The sequence below is a fragment of the Silurus meridionalis genome, chromosome 14 (assembly GCF_014805685.1).
Source record: "Silurus meridionalis isolate SWU-2019-XX chromosome 14, ASM1480568v1, whole genome shotgun sequence".
NCBI lineage: Eukaryota > Metazoa > Chordata > Actinopteri > Siluriformes > Siluridae > Silurus > Silurus meridionalis.
In genome coordinates this window covers 14450070-14465238 of record NC_060897.1, presented here as the reverse complement: position 1 = coordinate 14465238, position 15169 = coordinate 14450070, and the positions used below count along the sequence as shown (strand labels likewise).

At 38.8% G+C, this 15169-nt stretch overlaps 1 protein-coding gene across 1 annotated transcript; it reads right to left on the bottom strand.

Moving 5' to 3' along the window:
* Nucleotides 1-1324: 1324 nt before the first annotated feature.
* Nucleotides 1325-8086, bottom strand: LOC124397092 (metalloproteinase inhibitor 2-like). Its single transcript, XM_046866568.1, has 6 exons — nt 7933-8086; nt 7662-7813; nt 3049-3149; nt 2320-2428; nt 2096-2220; nt 1325-1912 (listed from the first exon to the last, which is right to left on the bottom strand). Exons 2-6 carry the CDS (start codon nt 7786-7788, stop codon nt 1715-1717), a joined length of 660 nt encoding a protein of 219 aa, XP_046722524.1. The 5' UTR covers nt 7789-7813; nt 7933-8086; the 3' UTR covers nt 1325-1714.
* Nucleotides 8087-15169: the final 7083 nt, after the last annotated feature.

Sequence of the window (15169 nt, the reverse complement as noted above, 5' to 3'; positions counted from 1 at the left end):
TAGGAAGCTGGGAGAGCGCAGTCAGAGCTGATACATCACCCCTGGATTACACAGGGTTAAGGCCTTGCTTAAGGGTCCAATAGTGGCAGTTTGGCAATACTGGGCTTAAACCTCTGATCTTCTGATCAGTGATGATTCTAATAGTTTCACAGCAGTTTGACACAATTACAAATTTGATGAGAGAAGACTGTGTGTAGATTAAGTAATGACAACGCTAGACATAAGAATGTTCATTGTACCGTAATCTATCATTAGATGGCTAGTATTTGAAAATGGCAAATTACTCATGACATATCCAGAAGACTGATTCAAGAAACATCCACCCTAGACAGCCTTTACTAAATCAACCTAAAATTTCCTACTCTTTAAACAAAATCCAAACTCCACACAGGCAAATATGTTCCCAACTTTTAAAGAAAAATGAAAGTTGTGTAATATGATCTCAGTGCTTTATTAAACAACAGAAGGCAGAACAAACCCTTTGTATAAAATATATTCCTCCTGAGCAATGGCATTATATAGAATTGTTCAGCTCTCATACTAGTTGGTGAATATTTCATGCAGCAGGTCCTCCAGCAGGAAAGGAAAAAAAAAAGATTAAAGCCCAGTGTACAATGAGTTAAATCAGGTCGGTGCTTTTTCTTTTCTTTTATTCATGAATATGGAACTGTTACACCAAAGATGAATAACAGGACTATGAAAAGCATGCACACGGTAGCTCGCTCAGTCTTCCCAAGTGGTTCCAGCACCGGAAATCTCACACTACCTCTTCTCCTTGCAATATATATATATAAAAAAAAAGGACATTGAAGAATAAAAAAAAGAAACACAAACATATGGAAATGTATATATAAAAAAAATTTGAATACCATGATATACAAAATAACTGAATTAGGCTTCGTGACCTTTCATAAACCTTTTTTGGTTGAATAACTGGAATACTGGATTCATTTATATACTGGAAACTTGTACATGTACAAAAATGGCACCATCCTAAACCTGCTTAAAATTCCTTGCGGCAAAGTTGAACAAAAAAAAAAAATAAAAATAAAAAAAAAGCCTTATCGTTTTATGTTAACCAAAATTAAGGTTTAGACATAAATTAGACATGTATATATTACAACATACATAAATTATTACAAGATGCCTTTTGTGCATAGTATAGTAAGCAGTTTATTTTACATCTATTGTACTGTAGAAGTCCATGTTGTACACAAGTCCAATCACTTTGGTTATTTCTAATAAGTAACTTTGCACTGTACCTATATTTAATGGAATTTCAGAGAAACCACAAAGGCATGGGGTAGATAAAAATCACTTATGCTATAACAAATTAGTTTTTTTAATTTTTAAATCATTTATGTACTTTAATAATATATCAACATATTGTTCTATATTTTAGTCATCTAAATTCCACCCAAAAAAATTTAAACAGTGGTAAGAAAAGCAAGTAAACTTTTTTTCCTAAACAGCATGGTTGCATCTTGGTGCTATTGGGGACTCAAAGTGCTTTACAAAAACCAGAGAACCTCATCTCTGCCATATTCTATTTCATTTTCATGTCACCAGAACCATGTTATAAAAGTACAGAATGTAAGTACATAACGGAGTGATTATTTTATTAAAAAAAAAAAAAAAAAAAAAAAAAAAAAGTCCATAGCAGGGTTAGAGAGATTTTTCTAAAAGGGGCTATAAAAGTCAGAAGACTGCAGGTTTATGGATCTTCGATGTCCAGGAACTCTTTCTTTGGTGCCGCGGCTCCACGGTACCAGGCGCAGGAATCGTCATTCCTCTTTATGCAGGTGTAGTGCCGACCTTGGGGACCCTGCACGGAGTTCTCCATAAGCCAGTCAGTCCATAGACATTCAGCAGGATCACTAATTGCACAAGGAACGCTGGCACAGTAGGTGATCTGTGCAAATCAAAAATACGAGAGAGAGAGAACAAAATTAACCAGGGTATCATCAACTACTCGGGTAACAAGATTGCTAAAGCTAGGGCCCTATTCAAACCATGGATGATTTTTAGCTTAGAGGGATGAGTAATATATTAATAGAATACCATTATAACAACTGTCTAACGATTTGATACATACCCTGCACTGACAACCCATCTCGTAGCGCGAGTCCATGCCCTTTCGCTGAGCAAGGGTCAGGGACTCCCATGGCTGGATGAAGTCGCACAGTGTCATATGCATCGTGCCATCAGACTCCAGTTTACCTGCATAGAGAGAGACAAGAAAATATAAATAAATAAAAATTCAAAAGCTCTGCTGCACAGAGTTGACCTGCGAGGCTTATCAGGGCCAGTGTGCACTACCTGTAATCAGGTATTCCTTTTTGTCATTGATGTCCAGGTTCACGCCACACACAGCAGACGTTGGGCCAGTGAAGATAGCGTCAATCTCACGGTCAGGTCCTTTGAACATCTAATGGATGGATAATGAAGTGGAAGGTTATGTTATGAGTCATGTTCACATTGGATATATACATCAATTAAAAGTTTGCTAATATGTATAGATTAGTCATAATATCTGCAGTGAACTCGCATTGCCTTTTTTTTTTTAAACCAATCATATCGAAGTGTCCATTCTGACTGATCATATACATTTTCATTAACCGTATCTGAATAGAAACGCAATTAACCAGAATTATGCCGTTTTCTTTATAAAATTCTATGTGAGGATGTGACCCTGATTTTACCACTATATTGGTTCAATCTGTATCCTTACCAAACAATACCATATACCAAGTATATTCTGTGAATGCATACAAATTCCCATTAGCACCAGTGCAAAGCAGAGATTCACTTTTTTAAAATAGTAAAGACTGAAATTACAATGCCAAATGATTATGAATTAAATATAAATTGTTCTATAGTTCAGACTTATGCTGAGAAATGTGGCCCTTTCAAAAAATTAAATCCATAAATATGCACTGCATATTGAGGGGGTGATTAAAAGCATACCATTGGTTGCTGAAATGCATTCAAACAGACAAACCGTCATTTAACTATTTGTCTTATGAACTGAGAAATGTCGACATATACCTTCATCTGTTTAACGTCATACTGGATCCTCTTGATTGGAGAGCCGTAGAGGTCATTGCCTGTGACAATCACTTGCCGTCCAACCACTTTGGCTCGGAGGACTAGAGGGAAAACAAAAGGAAAAGCAACTGAGCAGACCAGAGAGAGAGAGAGAGAGAGAGAGAGAGAGAGAGAGAGAGAGAGAGAGAGAGAGAGAGAGAGATCGATCGACTGAAAGTAACCGCCGTAGTCCTGCGTTCAATAAATCTCACTACTAGATTAGTGTTGAGGGAGGAATGCGCTGGGCCTGGTGCAAAAAAAAAAAATTTTATATATATCACACACACACACACACACACACACACACACACACACACACACACACACACACACACACACACACACACACACACACACACACACACACACACACACACACACACACACACACACACACACACACACACACACACACACACACACACACACACACACACACACACACACACACAGAGAGTTGGCTAGTGGTTTCGCCACAGCATGCTGTTCACTAATCGTTTTGGCGTTTAATCTCCTAGACGTCATCTCACACTTTGACTTAAACTCTGCCTTGTTAAAGGTCTTGATTGTTTTGTTTTTTGAGCAGTCATAACACTGGAGTTTCAGACTGCACCCTTAGCAATGCTGCACAGCTCCACCTCATTCATTAACCTATAAGCCCCAGGTTAATATAGCCATTCTATTATGATTTATTCGCCAGCAGTATGAAAAAGGAAAATGAGGAATGTTATATTGGACCTGCTGATAGCATTAGAGAGTTTAATGGGTTAAAGCTGGGTGGGTTTTATAAAAGGCAGCGGCTTGTCAGCATTTTCACTGCAAGTTCAGTTCGGCTTGCAGGGAGAAAAAGGGGCTCTAAAAACAACAAACTGGTTCCTTTAAAAGAGGAAAGAGACATGCACCAAGGAAGAACACACATTGTCTTGCTTTCAACCAAAAATAGACCCAAGTGTGCTCAAGTGCATACGGCTACAGTTCTTGATTTCTGGCACAAGCTCAATAAGGCAAGTCAATGATTACTATATGAATTTAGCACTCTTATCTGAAGACTACCACCACCACTACTAAAAATGTTTAAGCTTCCTGCATCCAAAATGTAACATATTCCACATTCCCACAGAGTGAATCCCGATGGCCTTCAGTGGCCTCTCTGTCTTTACAGCACACATGTCCGAGTGTGTTCTTCAAGAGGCCACACATACCCTCCCCTATACCAGCTCCCGAACACAGAGCTGCTTTTCTTTGGGCCACACACAAGCACGGGATGCCAGTTACACCCACAGGAGGTTCGCATTTGGCAAGCCAAACTCGGTACTTTCATCAATGACTGAACGCATACAGGGCTGCAATGTTTCATCCAGGTTCAGGCACAGGTCCTCTATTCTGCTCGATCATTCCATTCCTCTTTCGGCTCCGTGTTTACTGGAAGTGGGAACATTTGACATTCTTTAATTTCAAGGAGGATTGGATTTAGCAGAATATACTTTGCTGGCTTCTTCATGGAGATCCTGTGGTGCCAGAAATACATATTTGTGAGAATTTGCATGGCTCAAGTTCTGAGACGAGTGACGAGTGGTTAAATTTAACTGGCACCGTTAGCTCGCCGTCACCGGATGAGTCGCATCGGTTTTGTGTACTTTGTGGGTGCTACGCTGCACATTTGTCTAAAGGGAAAACCCAAACGTTTGAGTCTATTCTCTGTGTGCAGCTAAGCAAAAAAATGCTCTAGACTTCGAGATGGAACAGAAAGAACTCTGGACCAGATTGAGAAACCAATCCAGATTCCTGAACTGAGGTGAATATATTTATTACAGGCATTTCCTATTCCCATTGTAAAACAGGATATCAGAAGAATCATGGAAAGAATTCTCTCAAATCTAAGGCTGGAATGAAGCTTTAGCTCAATGCACCAAGCAGATCTATAAAGATATGATGTTGCTGAATGAGTTTCTCCCCTTGATTAAGATTTGCTGTATAGGAACCAGAAACTGGTGAAATAATTTATGTAATAAATAGTAAATTAATCAATGATTACCATAGCAACAGCAAGGAGTTACAGTTACCATCCTTGTTTATTTCTATCCCAAAAGGAGCATGTCCCAATGTCTTGTTTCCTCTTTATATTTTCTATAAAAACAATGTTATAATTTGTTACAAATTATATTAAATGTTAATGGAACAGTCATGTTCCTGTTATAGAAGCTAGTTGTAAGAATTGTAAGGTACCAAAACAAATGCCTTGCTACGGTATCAGGTTTTCCCCAGCCACAGCTACATGGCCTATGGAAGATGGTTTTATCCTCAAAAGTCCAGCCATTGTGACTAAATCGGACAGAATGCAGGTGGGCGCATGGAGACTGCGGCAGACCCCTTCCACCAGTACCATTACACGCTGTGGTGCACGAACGCTAGAACAGGAAAACCGCATGACGTGGCATGGCCAGATGGTCGGGTGGAGGTTCCAGTGGAATGCAGCAATGTTTTCCCATCTCTGGAACTTCAATAAGCAGAGAGTCTGGGCGAATGACAATGACAAGCAGCTTTCAAAGTGGTAGCGATCACGTAGCGCCTCGTCACTGCAGGGACAGCGGATGCGGGAGCCCGAGTGTGCGTAGGTTTAGAAGTGCATTTAGCATGGTCAAAAAAATAAAGACTCACTGCTGAAATGAGACCACCTCATCCTGCTTTTAGTCATGTGGCTGGCTGCTCTCATCACACAAACCTCAGAGGCATGTGTGTCAGGGAAGATCATTTTAAATCTCATCTCTTTCCTTAAAATAACCTCAGTGGTCAGTTTGTTAGACAAACTTCCTTGATGATCAAGCTTTTCAGATGGTGAGTAGTTCTAAAAGGCTGGGGGGATAATTTAACCAGGCAACTGATTGACAGAATGGGGAGAAAGGGAAAAAAGAAAAAGGGGGTTGAACACATGATTGAGACGATGCAGTTTTATAATACTGTTCGAGTTGTTTGAAGGACGCAAGATAGAACACCCAGTGGTATTAAAGCAAGGCTTTAGAGTTGCACAACAAATATTTTAATATGCTACAAAAGTATAACCACCGTAAGTTACAAAAACTCTTCCTTGCATTTCCCTGTTGATGTTTTTTTACTTTGTGCACAATTAATGTGCAACATGGTAATTTCTGAAGTTTTACAATCCTAATTAGCATCACAAACCTCAAACTGTAAAATCATCAGAACCAGGTACCTGTGCTGACTTGATCCACCAAAGCATGATACAAATTATTTCAACAGCAAAAACACAAATGAGAGCATCAACACCAAGATTGTACAGCTTTTAAAGAAGCATTTTAATACTGAAGTCATCCAAACTACTATGCAGGGATTTTCCTTTGGTTTAGAAAGAACGACTTCGAGTCAGGATTCATCCAAATTCCTCTTCAGGATATTAATGCTGTAAATGATGTGTTCAAGTGTTGATTTGAAATCAGTGTTGCATTTAAATGTTACTGTTTAGCAGCACAGATTTAAGCACTTTACTTAATAGGACCATTATTTCATAATTGCAGAAGAAGAATTTGAGAAACTGCAATGTTGTAGTTGGAAATTAAATGGTCGAGTAGCACAACAAGTGTGAAACAGGATATTTCGTATACCGGTTGTGCAAAGTTTTCCGATAAAGAAGCCAAAAAACAAATTGGCATTCGACAACAAATGCCCTGCTACAGTATCAATGTTTTATCAGACATCGATATGGCATGCGGAAAGTCCAGTTATTTTAAAAGTACTGTCATTAAAAAGTAGTTCACAAGAATAAATCAAGTCTTACAAAACCAGTGAAAAATCAGTACTCATTTTCACTGGCATTTTAATTTGCAAATAAATAAAATAATTCGTTTTGATTTTTTTGCCCATTTCATTAATCATAATATTCGATGATGGCCAGGATAGTCAGGATACATTTTTTGTTTAAAAATAAGTTAAACATGGCCAGAGAAATTTTTCTTTTTCAAAATACTATGGAATTTCATAGTTAATGGTGGATCACATCCCTATTTGTAACAAGAATTATGTGGGATGAATAAAGTGATCGACTTTATTTAAAGAAGGAATCCTGATTGTCATCAAGATACATGCATCGAGTATAGAGTTACTGTGTGTGTGCGTGTGTGTGTGTGTGTGTGTGTGTGTCTCTCCACACAGTATTTGTTTTTTAGTGCATTTTCTGTTAAACACTACCCTACAACTCTTACCGAATGTGTGAACTTGAACGCTGCACAGGGTCACTCATAGCTGTTAGGCCCAAAAGTGACCAGCAGAAAACTTCTAGAAAGAAGATGCAGTGTGTCGCATCTAATAAACCCCCAGTCAGACTGGGATACAGAAAAGTTGGTTGAAATGCGTAAAAACTAAAAGTAATAAGAGCAATAATTTTGCAAGCTTCTTCTCTGAACCTGAGCGACCGGCTGGACCAGAGAGGAGATGTTTACACGAGTTGTAAACAAGCTCACTAGAAATACAAACATTCCTTAACAAGAGAAAAGCGACACGTTCCCGTAACAAGTTTTAGCATACAGAGAGAGAAACAATATTATTAAAAATCATCTTACCGACATCGGAGCTGCAGAAAGCTTGTTGCGGATGTTTAGGAGAACAGCTGCAGGCTTCCGCCAGCTCCCCTGCGCGCCACACCAGGAACAGCAGCAGCGGGGCGCAGAAACTTCTCGGCTTGGTCATTTTCGCAGTTGAAAACGATGTAAGGCTAAAAAAAATAATTCAAATTGTAAAAAAGGAAAACCGAAAGACAATATGAATGTTGAACCCGGTCAAGTTAGGACAGGGCACACGCTCTAGAATACTGAGTGAAAGAACGCGCCCCACCACAGCACACAGTGTGAGTCCAGAGTCTTCCCCTGAAGCAGTGCAGATCTCGCGGCAACTCTCGGGAACGCGCTTCCTCCACAGCCTCAGCGCCTCCCTTTTATACTCTCAGACCCTCCCCCAGGTGACCGGCGCGCCGCTGGGAAATGTCGCAGCCACGCCCCTTTGCGGGAAAACCCGCGTAGGCGCGCAACCGGGCAAAACTCATTAGTTGTAATACTCAATTAATTAGCGCGATGCAATTTCCCGCCCGGAAGTAACGTCACAGTGGTCGCTTCTTCTTCAGCCTGCAGCCCACCGCCACATGCCTCACATACTACATGTTTTTCCTCCCACTATGAGTCATTCTTTGAGTGTAACTGTAAAATGTGGATAGCAGATGTGTCTGACTGAAGGAGTGCATTTCCCTGTTTCTGAATCACAAAACTATGATTATGCAATGATTATGCGTGAGACTCACGTTAGGGTCCTATAGTGTGACTATTTTTGTTGTTTTCAAATTCACAAACATCAGATACGATCAGGAAATAAAGTCAATTTTATGTTAAGCATGTCATTGTCATGAAATATGAAAGCAAACATTGTCAATAAAATACGCAGTCATTGCCAGAAGTAGCCCAGACTCTGCAGCCAGATCTGGGCGAGGAACGTGGATCCAGACTTAGCCCGGTGCTTTACAGCCGTAACAAATATACCCGTGCCAGATCTGTGGCTCAGACTCCGTATTGCCATGTATCACCCAGGCCGGGTCTGAGCCGCAGGCGCTGTGGGGTTGCCGAGCTCGGGTTTAGTACTGCATACTATCTGGACATTTGACAAAATTTTAATTGTTTAAATAAACCGATACTTTAATTACTTATTTCATAAACTGAAAAGTCAATTACATTGCACGTTCAGTCTTAACTGGTTTTGCCAACTTCAATATTAAGATACTTAAAATGTTGTAATTTACACTGCTGAAGGTCTTAGAACGTCTCTCAGATAACACTGCAAACTGAATATTTGGATTCTAAGAAAAAAATGCTAAAGTGGAGTAAAACATAAAAGATGATCTGATAAAAAAAACAACATACAATACAATCTAAACATGTTTCTACTAAAATTATTTAGGTTCTGTGCATGGAACATGCTAAAAAGAAACTAAATGCAGTGTTTAAATAGTTAACATCAAAATCTTTGTTCATGCATGTAAGAGATAGAACATTTTTTATTATAATTTTTTAGAAAGACCAGGTATAAAGTGTTTAATTACATGATGTTGGTGGAGAATACTATCACGTATGTTTTGTCATTATCAGAGTTATAAGCTTAATTCAGTGGTTTCGTGAAACAAAGGGGTTAAGTGAAAACAAATTCCAGTGTTATCAACTTTGATAATTGATACTAAACTGTTCCATAATAGACATAAAACATATTATATATAATTGTGTTAGCAATGTGCCATTCAACATAACACATCTTCATGGCATTAAATATATGGAATTGACTAGAAAATGTGTCAGTCTGAACCAAGACCAATCCAGGATTTAAGACCAGTACCGGATTACTACTGAAATGCTGTATTATTTAAATGGTACATCTCTATAATAATTAAAAACTATTAATAACTATTATTATTATTATTATTATTATTATTATTATTATTATTATTATTATTATTATTATCCACAGATCCATGAGAAAATCATACTGGACTATTAAGTTTGTTGTAAATCAAAATCAAATCAAATCAAATAAAATTTTATTTGTCACATACACATACATACAGGGTACGACATGCAAATGAAATGCTTTTAACGACGGTCCGGCATGAGGGAATAAAATAGGGTAAAAAGGAGAATAAAAATATAAATATAATAACAAAATTTAAGAAAAATATAATAACAAGAAAAAGAAGGCAGATAAATAAAGATATAAAGATCTATAAATATATATGTATATATACATACATATACATATATACGTATATATACACATACACAGAAAATGTACACAGAAAATGTTTATGGCAGTGTGCAGTTAAACAGTAAACAACAGTAAACAAGTTAGGCATGGTTTTTGATTGTCCATGAGTGTCCGTGTGCAGTAAGGTGTGGTGTAAAGTGTCCTTGTGCGGAATGGTGTGGTATAAAAATAAGAATATAAAATATGAAATAAATATGAAAAAGAAAATATGAAATGTAAAGTGCACTGTGCTGTGCAAGTCCAGTGTATAATGTGCCGTAGCACGAAAAGTGTGATTGTGCAGGGGAAAAAGGGTGATGATGGAGAGTGGGCCAGTTTTAGATCCTGGGTGTTTCCTGGTTTAAACACCGAATGGCCTGCGGGAAGAAGCTCCTCCTCATTCTCTCTGTGTTCGCCTTCAGGGAGCGGAAGCGTTTCCCCGAACGCAACAGAGAAAAGAGTCCATTGTTGGGATGGCTGAGGTCCTTCACAATCTTCCTGGCTCTGGTCCTGCACCGCGTGCCGTAGATGTCCTGCAGGTCAGGGAGCTCGGTGTGGATGGTATGTTCAGCTGAACGCACCACCCTCTGGAGGGCTCGTCTGTCCTGCATGGTGCTGTTTCCAAACCAGGAAGTGATGCTACCCGTCAGAACACTCTCAATGGTGCAAGTGTAAAAAGTCTTAAGCACCTGAGAGGGTAGTTTAAAGTCCCTTAAGCGTCTCAGATGGTACAGACGCTGCCGGGCCTTCTTCACCAGGGTGTTGATGTGACAGGACCAAGACAGGTCCTGTGTGATGTGAACACCCAGGTACCAGAAACTGTTCACTCTTTCCACTGGAGTCCCGCAGATGTTTAGCGATTGGTATGACTGCTCCTGCTTCGTGCTGAAGTCCATGATCAACTCCTTAGTCTTGCTGACGTTCAGGAGAAGGTTGTTCTCCTGGCACCATCTCTCCAGGTTTTTAACCTCCTGTAGGTAGGCCATCTCGTCGTTGTTGGAGATCAGGCCCACCACAACGGTGTCATCAGCAAACTTGATGATGGTTGTGGAGTTGGAAGTGGCCACACAGTCATATGTGTACAGTGAGTACAGCAGGGGGCTCAGAACACAACCCTGGGGAGCTCCAGTGCTGAGGGTGAGGGTGGATGAGGTGTGTTTTCCCACCCGTACAGCTTGTGGTCTGTCCGTCAGGAAGTTTGAGATCCATTGACACAGCGGCAGGCTGAGTCCCAGGACCTGCAACTTAGAGGTGAGTGTGGAGGGAATTATGGTGTTAAACGCTGAACTGTAGTCCACGAACAACATCTTTGTGTAATTCCCGTTTCTTTGGTCCAGGTGGCTGATTGTAGTGTGGAGAAGATGTGCAATTGCATCCTCAGTCGAACGGGTCTGATGGTACGCAAACTGTAGTGGGTCCAGTGTGTTCGGTAGTGAGGCAGTGATGAAGTCTCTGACCAGTCTCTCAAAGCACTTCATCACTACTGAGGTCAGAGCTACAGGGCGGTAGTCATTGAGGCAGGCGGGCTGGGGTTTCTTCGGGACCGGGACAATGGTGGACTGTTTGAAGCATGAGGGGACAACAGACTGTTCCAGAGAGAGGTTGAATATCTCAGTGAACACCGGTGCTAGCTGGTCAGCGCAGGCTTTCAGAACCCGACCTGTGATTCCATCTGGTCCTGCTGCCTTCCTGGTATTCACTCTCTTGAATGCCCTCCTCACGTCATGCTCCGAGATGGTGAATGTGTTTACCTCTCTGGCTCTCTCAGCGTGCATGCTGGTTGTGCCACTAGCGCCGCTAGCGTGGTTAGCTGCAGCCTCGAAACGAGCGTAAAAGGTGTGTTTAGCTCATCTGCCAGAGAAGCGTCCGCATTCACCATTCTGGAAGATGGTGCTTTATAGTCCGTTATTGTCCTTAGTCCCTGCCACAGGCTCCTGGAGCCACCTTGTTGGAATTGTGACTATTATTAACAATAGCAACAATCATAATGCACTTTTCATACAGGTAATACTAAATGGAGTGTGTTGGATATATGTGACAAGCACACTGAGTTAAATAAGTAATTAAAATTGTGTTTGGAGTTAAAATTAAGGTACAGATTTTTTTTAAGTAGGTAACAAAAGAAAACTACATAAACCATATAAGAACAGAGCACATAACAAATTGGCACATACAATACAGCAGGCATTTGCTATGTTGTTGATATAGTCATGTGTTCTATATGGAAATTTAGACTATATTTAGGAGATAATAGACAATCATCAGAAAACCCGAAGCGAGATAACCACTGTATATTACAATGGCCAGACAGATTTTATCGCATGGAAAATTCTGAAACTAATTCTCATCAATGTTAAAAATGTAAACTTAAAGATGAATGTAACAGGCTCAGATTTCTTTGACAAAGGTTTTGATTCTACTTGTCATGACATTATACTTCCTATTCCAGAGGATTCTGGAGAGTTTAGCTTACTCCCACATCATCATCATGTGATGCAGACTTCCTGGCAGAGAGATGTTGCAGGAATTCTCAGAATGTTTCGGGATGAAAGTGAAAAAAAAAAATCAACAAAAAAACCCCGCCCATTCCGCTCATACAAAAATGGTGATGAAACAAAGATTATTCTGTCATGAAGACATGATATTATTTTGAAACCTTAAGACATACAGTATCTCGTCTATATATGCATTTCTTACTTTATAGATTGTTTACATAACATAACTCCATGAACAAGTAAACAATAATTTGGCATCCCGGAATTTTAAGACTTCCCATTCAAGTGCTGACGTGCATCTGAGACTCTTTAATGAGCCATTCTTTAATTACTAGTGATGACAAAGTGGAACAGAGGATATTTTTATACAAATCCACCCCTCATTTTAATTGTTTTCCCAGCTTTATTTGGGCTTTTCCTGCTATGTCCCACCCATATAATTCCAAAAGTTTTAGGATACAGCTTGGACTTTTCACAAAAAACAAATAAGCAATAAAGCATTTTCTGGAAAAAGCATTGTCTGAGCTAAAAGAACTGTCTGACGACATGACTTATTCATTGTCATGGTTGTGTATAGTAAAAGCAGGACTAATTCCACAATGTTTTCCTCAGGAAAACATTATCTTGTAGGTGACACATTACTTTTGAATCCTGATCGACCTCATGTAAAAGGGTAAAAGGGCAGCAAAAGAGCAGCTGAATTTTTTCCATGAAGGAGAAAACATGCTTGTGCAATCATGGTATGTATCTTCTTAGTGATGAATGACTTCACCACAGATTTTACATGACCACAATGAGACATCAGGCAAGTCAAGACAAAAAAAGGAGATGGTAAGTGTGTGTGTGTGTGTGTGTGTGTGTGTGTGTGTGTGTGTGTGTGTGTGTGTGTGTGTGTGTGTGTGTGTGTATAATATAAAAAAATAATTGTTTCTTTTTTATTCCACTCAGTTCTTCTACTTTTTGGAAAAAGTTATTTTGTTATTTTTACCTTTTTAATTCACAAACAGATGGTGTTTCAGTGGCTGCAGTCATAATCCATAGTGAGTTTAACTACTTCCTCAATGTTATTCAGGTCACATTGAATTTCTTCAAGCCACCGATGAAGCAAAAGAGATGTGGACCATATGTGGACAGACATCAAGCGGATATTAAGCAAGGCCACCTGCTTAATACTTTGACCTTACATTTTGCATCAGTAATTGTGAAACCCATACAATCAGATAAGCTGGCCACATAAACACTTCCACATGGCCACATTACTTTCTCATTCTGAAAGCGATATTGTGGCACGTTTTAGTTGTAAAATATACAACTATAATCTTATAATCTACAAGTCTTAATACATTTTAATATTTAAAGGTTCTAAAAAAATTTTTTAATTAGTATTAAATGTGACCTATACTGTATATTACAGTGATCATAAGGCAACTATCAAAGAATTTTGTGTTAGACAAAAAGAAACACTATTACTCATTTCCATTTCAAACCTTTAATAATTGACCAAACATTTCTTTCACTGTCTATAAAAGGCAAAAAGTAAAAAAGGAAATGACAGGGCTTTCTTTTTGTTGTAGGAGAGGTTAATCATGAGTCAGAGAAGTCTCTAGCTCCCTTCCATATTCAGGAGACATAATGTATGGTGAAGACATACAGTGCCTGTCAAAATTCTTTTACACAAGATTTGTGGACAGATGGGTCAAAATTGGACATTTTTGGTTTTACATAAGAAGACAATGATCAAGAGAGAAGATGCCACAATCAAAGCGGAGACAGAAACATAATGGTTTTGGATTGTTTTGGGAAGGTTTTAGACTTATAATTGGAAAAAGAATACTGACATTCCATACATCAATGCGATGCGATTCCATCTGGACTGCAACTAATTGGAACCAACTTCACTATACAACAAAACGATGACCCCAAAGCATACGTCCAAGTTCTCTAAGCGTTATCTAGAGAGCAAACGGTCAGCGGGAGTGTCTATCACAGAATGGCCTGCTCAGTCAGTGGACCTAATTCATATTAAAATTCCCTGGAATGAAATGAATTGCAACTTCAGAAAGAAATCCAAATCCAAATAATGAAGAACACGTATGGCAAGTTTTAAAAGAAACAATGCAAAGTATTTAAGCATAATATTTGGTGAAACAAAATGTTCGGATACCAAGAGTGTGTAAATCTGTTCATTCTAAGTACATTTATTTGTCTGTTTGGTCAAAGTAAAATTCTTACCGTTAAATTGCATATAAAAAAACAAAGCAAACCGAATATGAGACATACTCATCACTCAACTAGATTAATAATAATCAACAATAAATAAATCAATAAAAAAAATTTCTAACATTTTAGACTGTCTCTAAAAAAGGAGTACTGTATTAAAAAGAAATCTAAGGTCAACAAAAGCAAAAACTGGATTAAACTGTTTTTGTTTTTGTTTTTTTAAACATTTGGCTTTAAAAAGCTGTGATAGTCCATAGAACAATATAGTCCATAAATATCTGGACAGTGACCCAATTTCCACATTGTGTGTGAAATAAAGCATTCAACATGTGATAGAAATGCAAACTTTCAGTATTTATTTAAAGTGTTTAGAAAAAACGTTGCATTATCTATTTAGTAATTATACTCTTTTATTACATAATGCATCACATTTTCACAGACCCAACAGTAATACAGAGTAAAAAACAAGAACACCTGATGCACATAAAACACATATGAGGTTAAAGTTGTTTGAATGCTTCTAACAGCTCATGTTCGGAAAGTCTACTTTCATATTTGGGTGTGAAAATTAGACTGTT

Excerpts from the sequence above, each read along its gene's own strand:
- LOC124397092 (XM_046866568.1), bottom strand. The coding sequence starts at position 7,788 with ATGACCAAGCCGAGAAGTTTCTGCGCCCCGCTGCTGCTGTTCCTGGTG. Across the intron at positions 3,150-7,661 it reads TTTCTGCAGCTCCGATGTCG|TCCTCCGAGCCAAAGTGGTT; the intron begins GTAAGATGATTT and ends TTTTCCCTCTAG. Across the intron at positions 2,221-2,319 it reads AAAGGAATACCTGATTACAG|GTAAACTGGAGTCTGATGGC; the intron begins GTAGTGCACACT and ends CTCTCTATGCAG.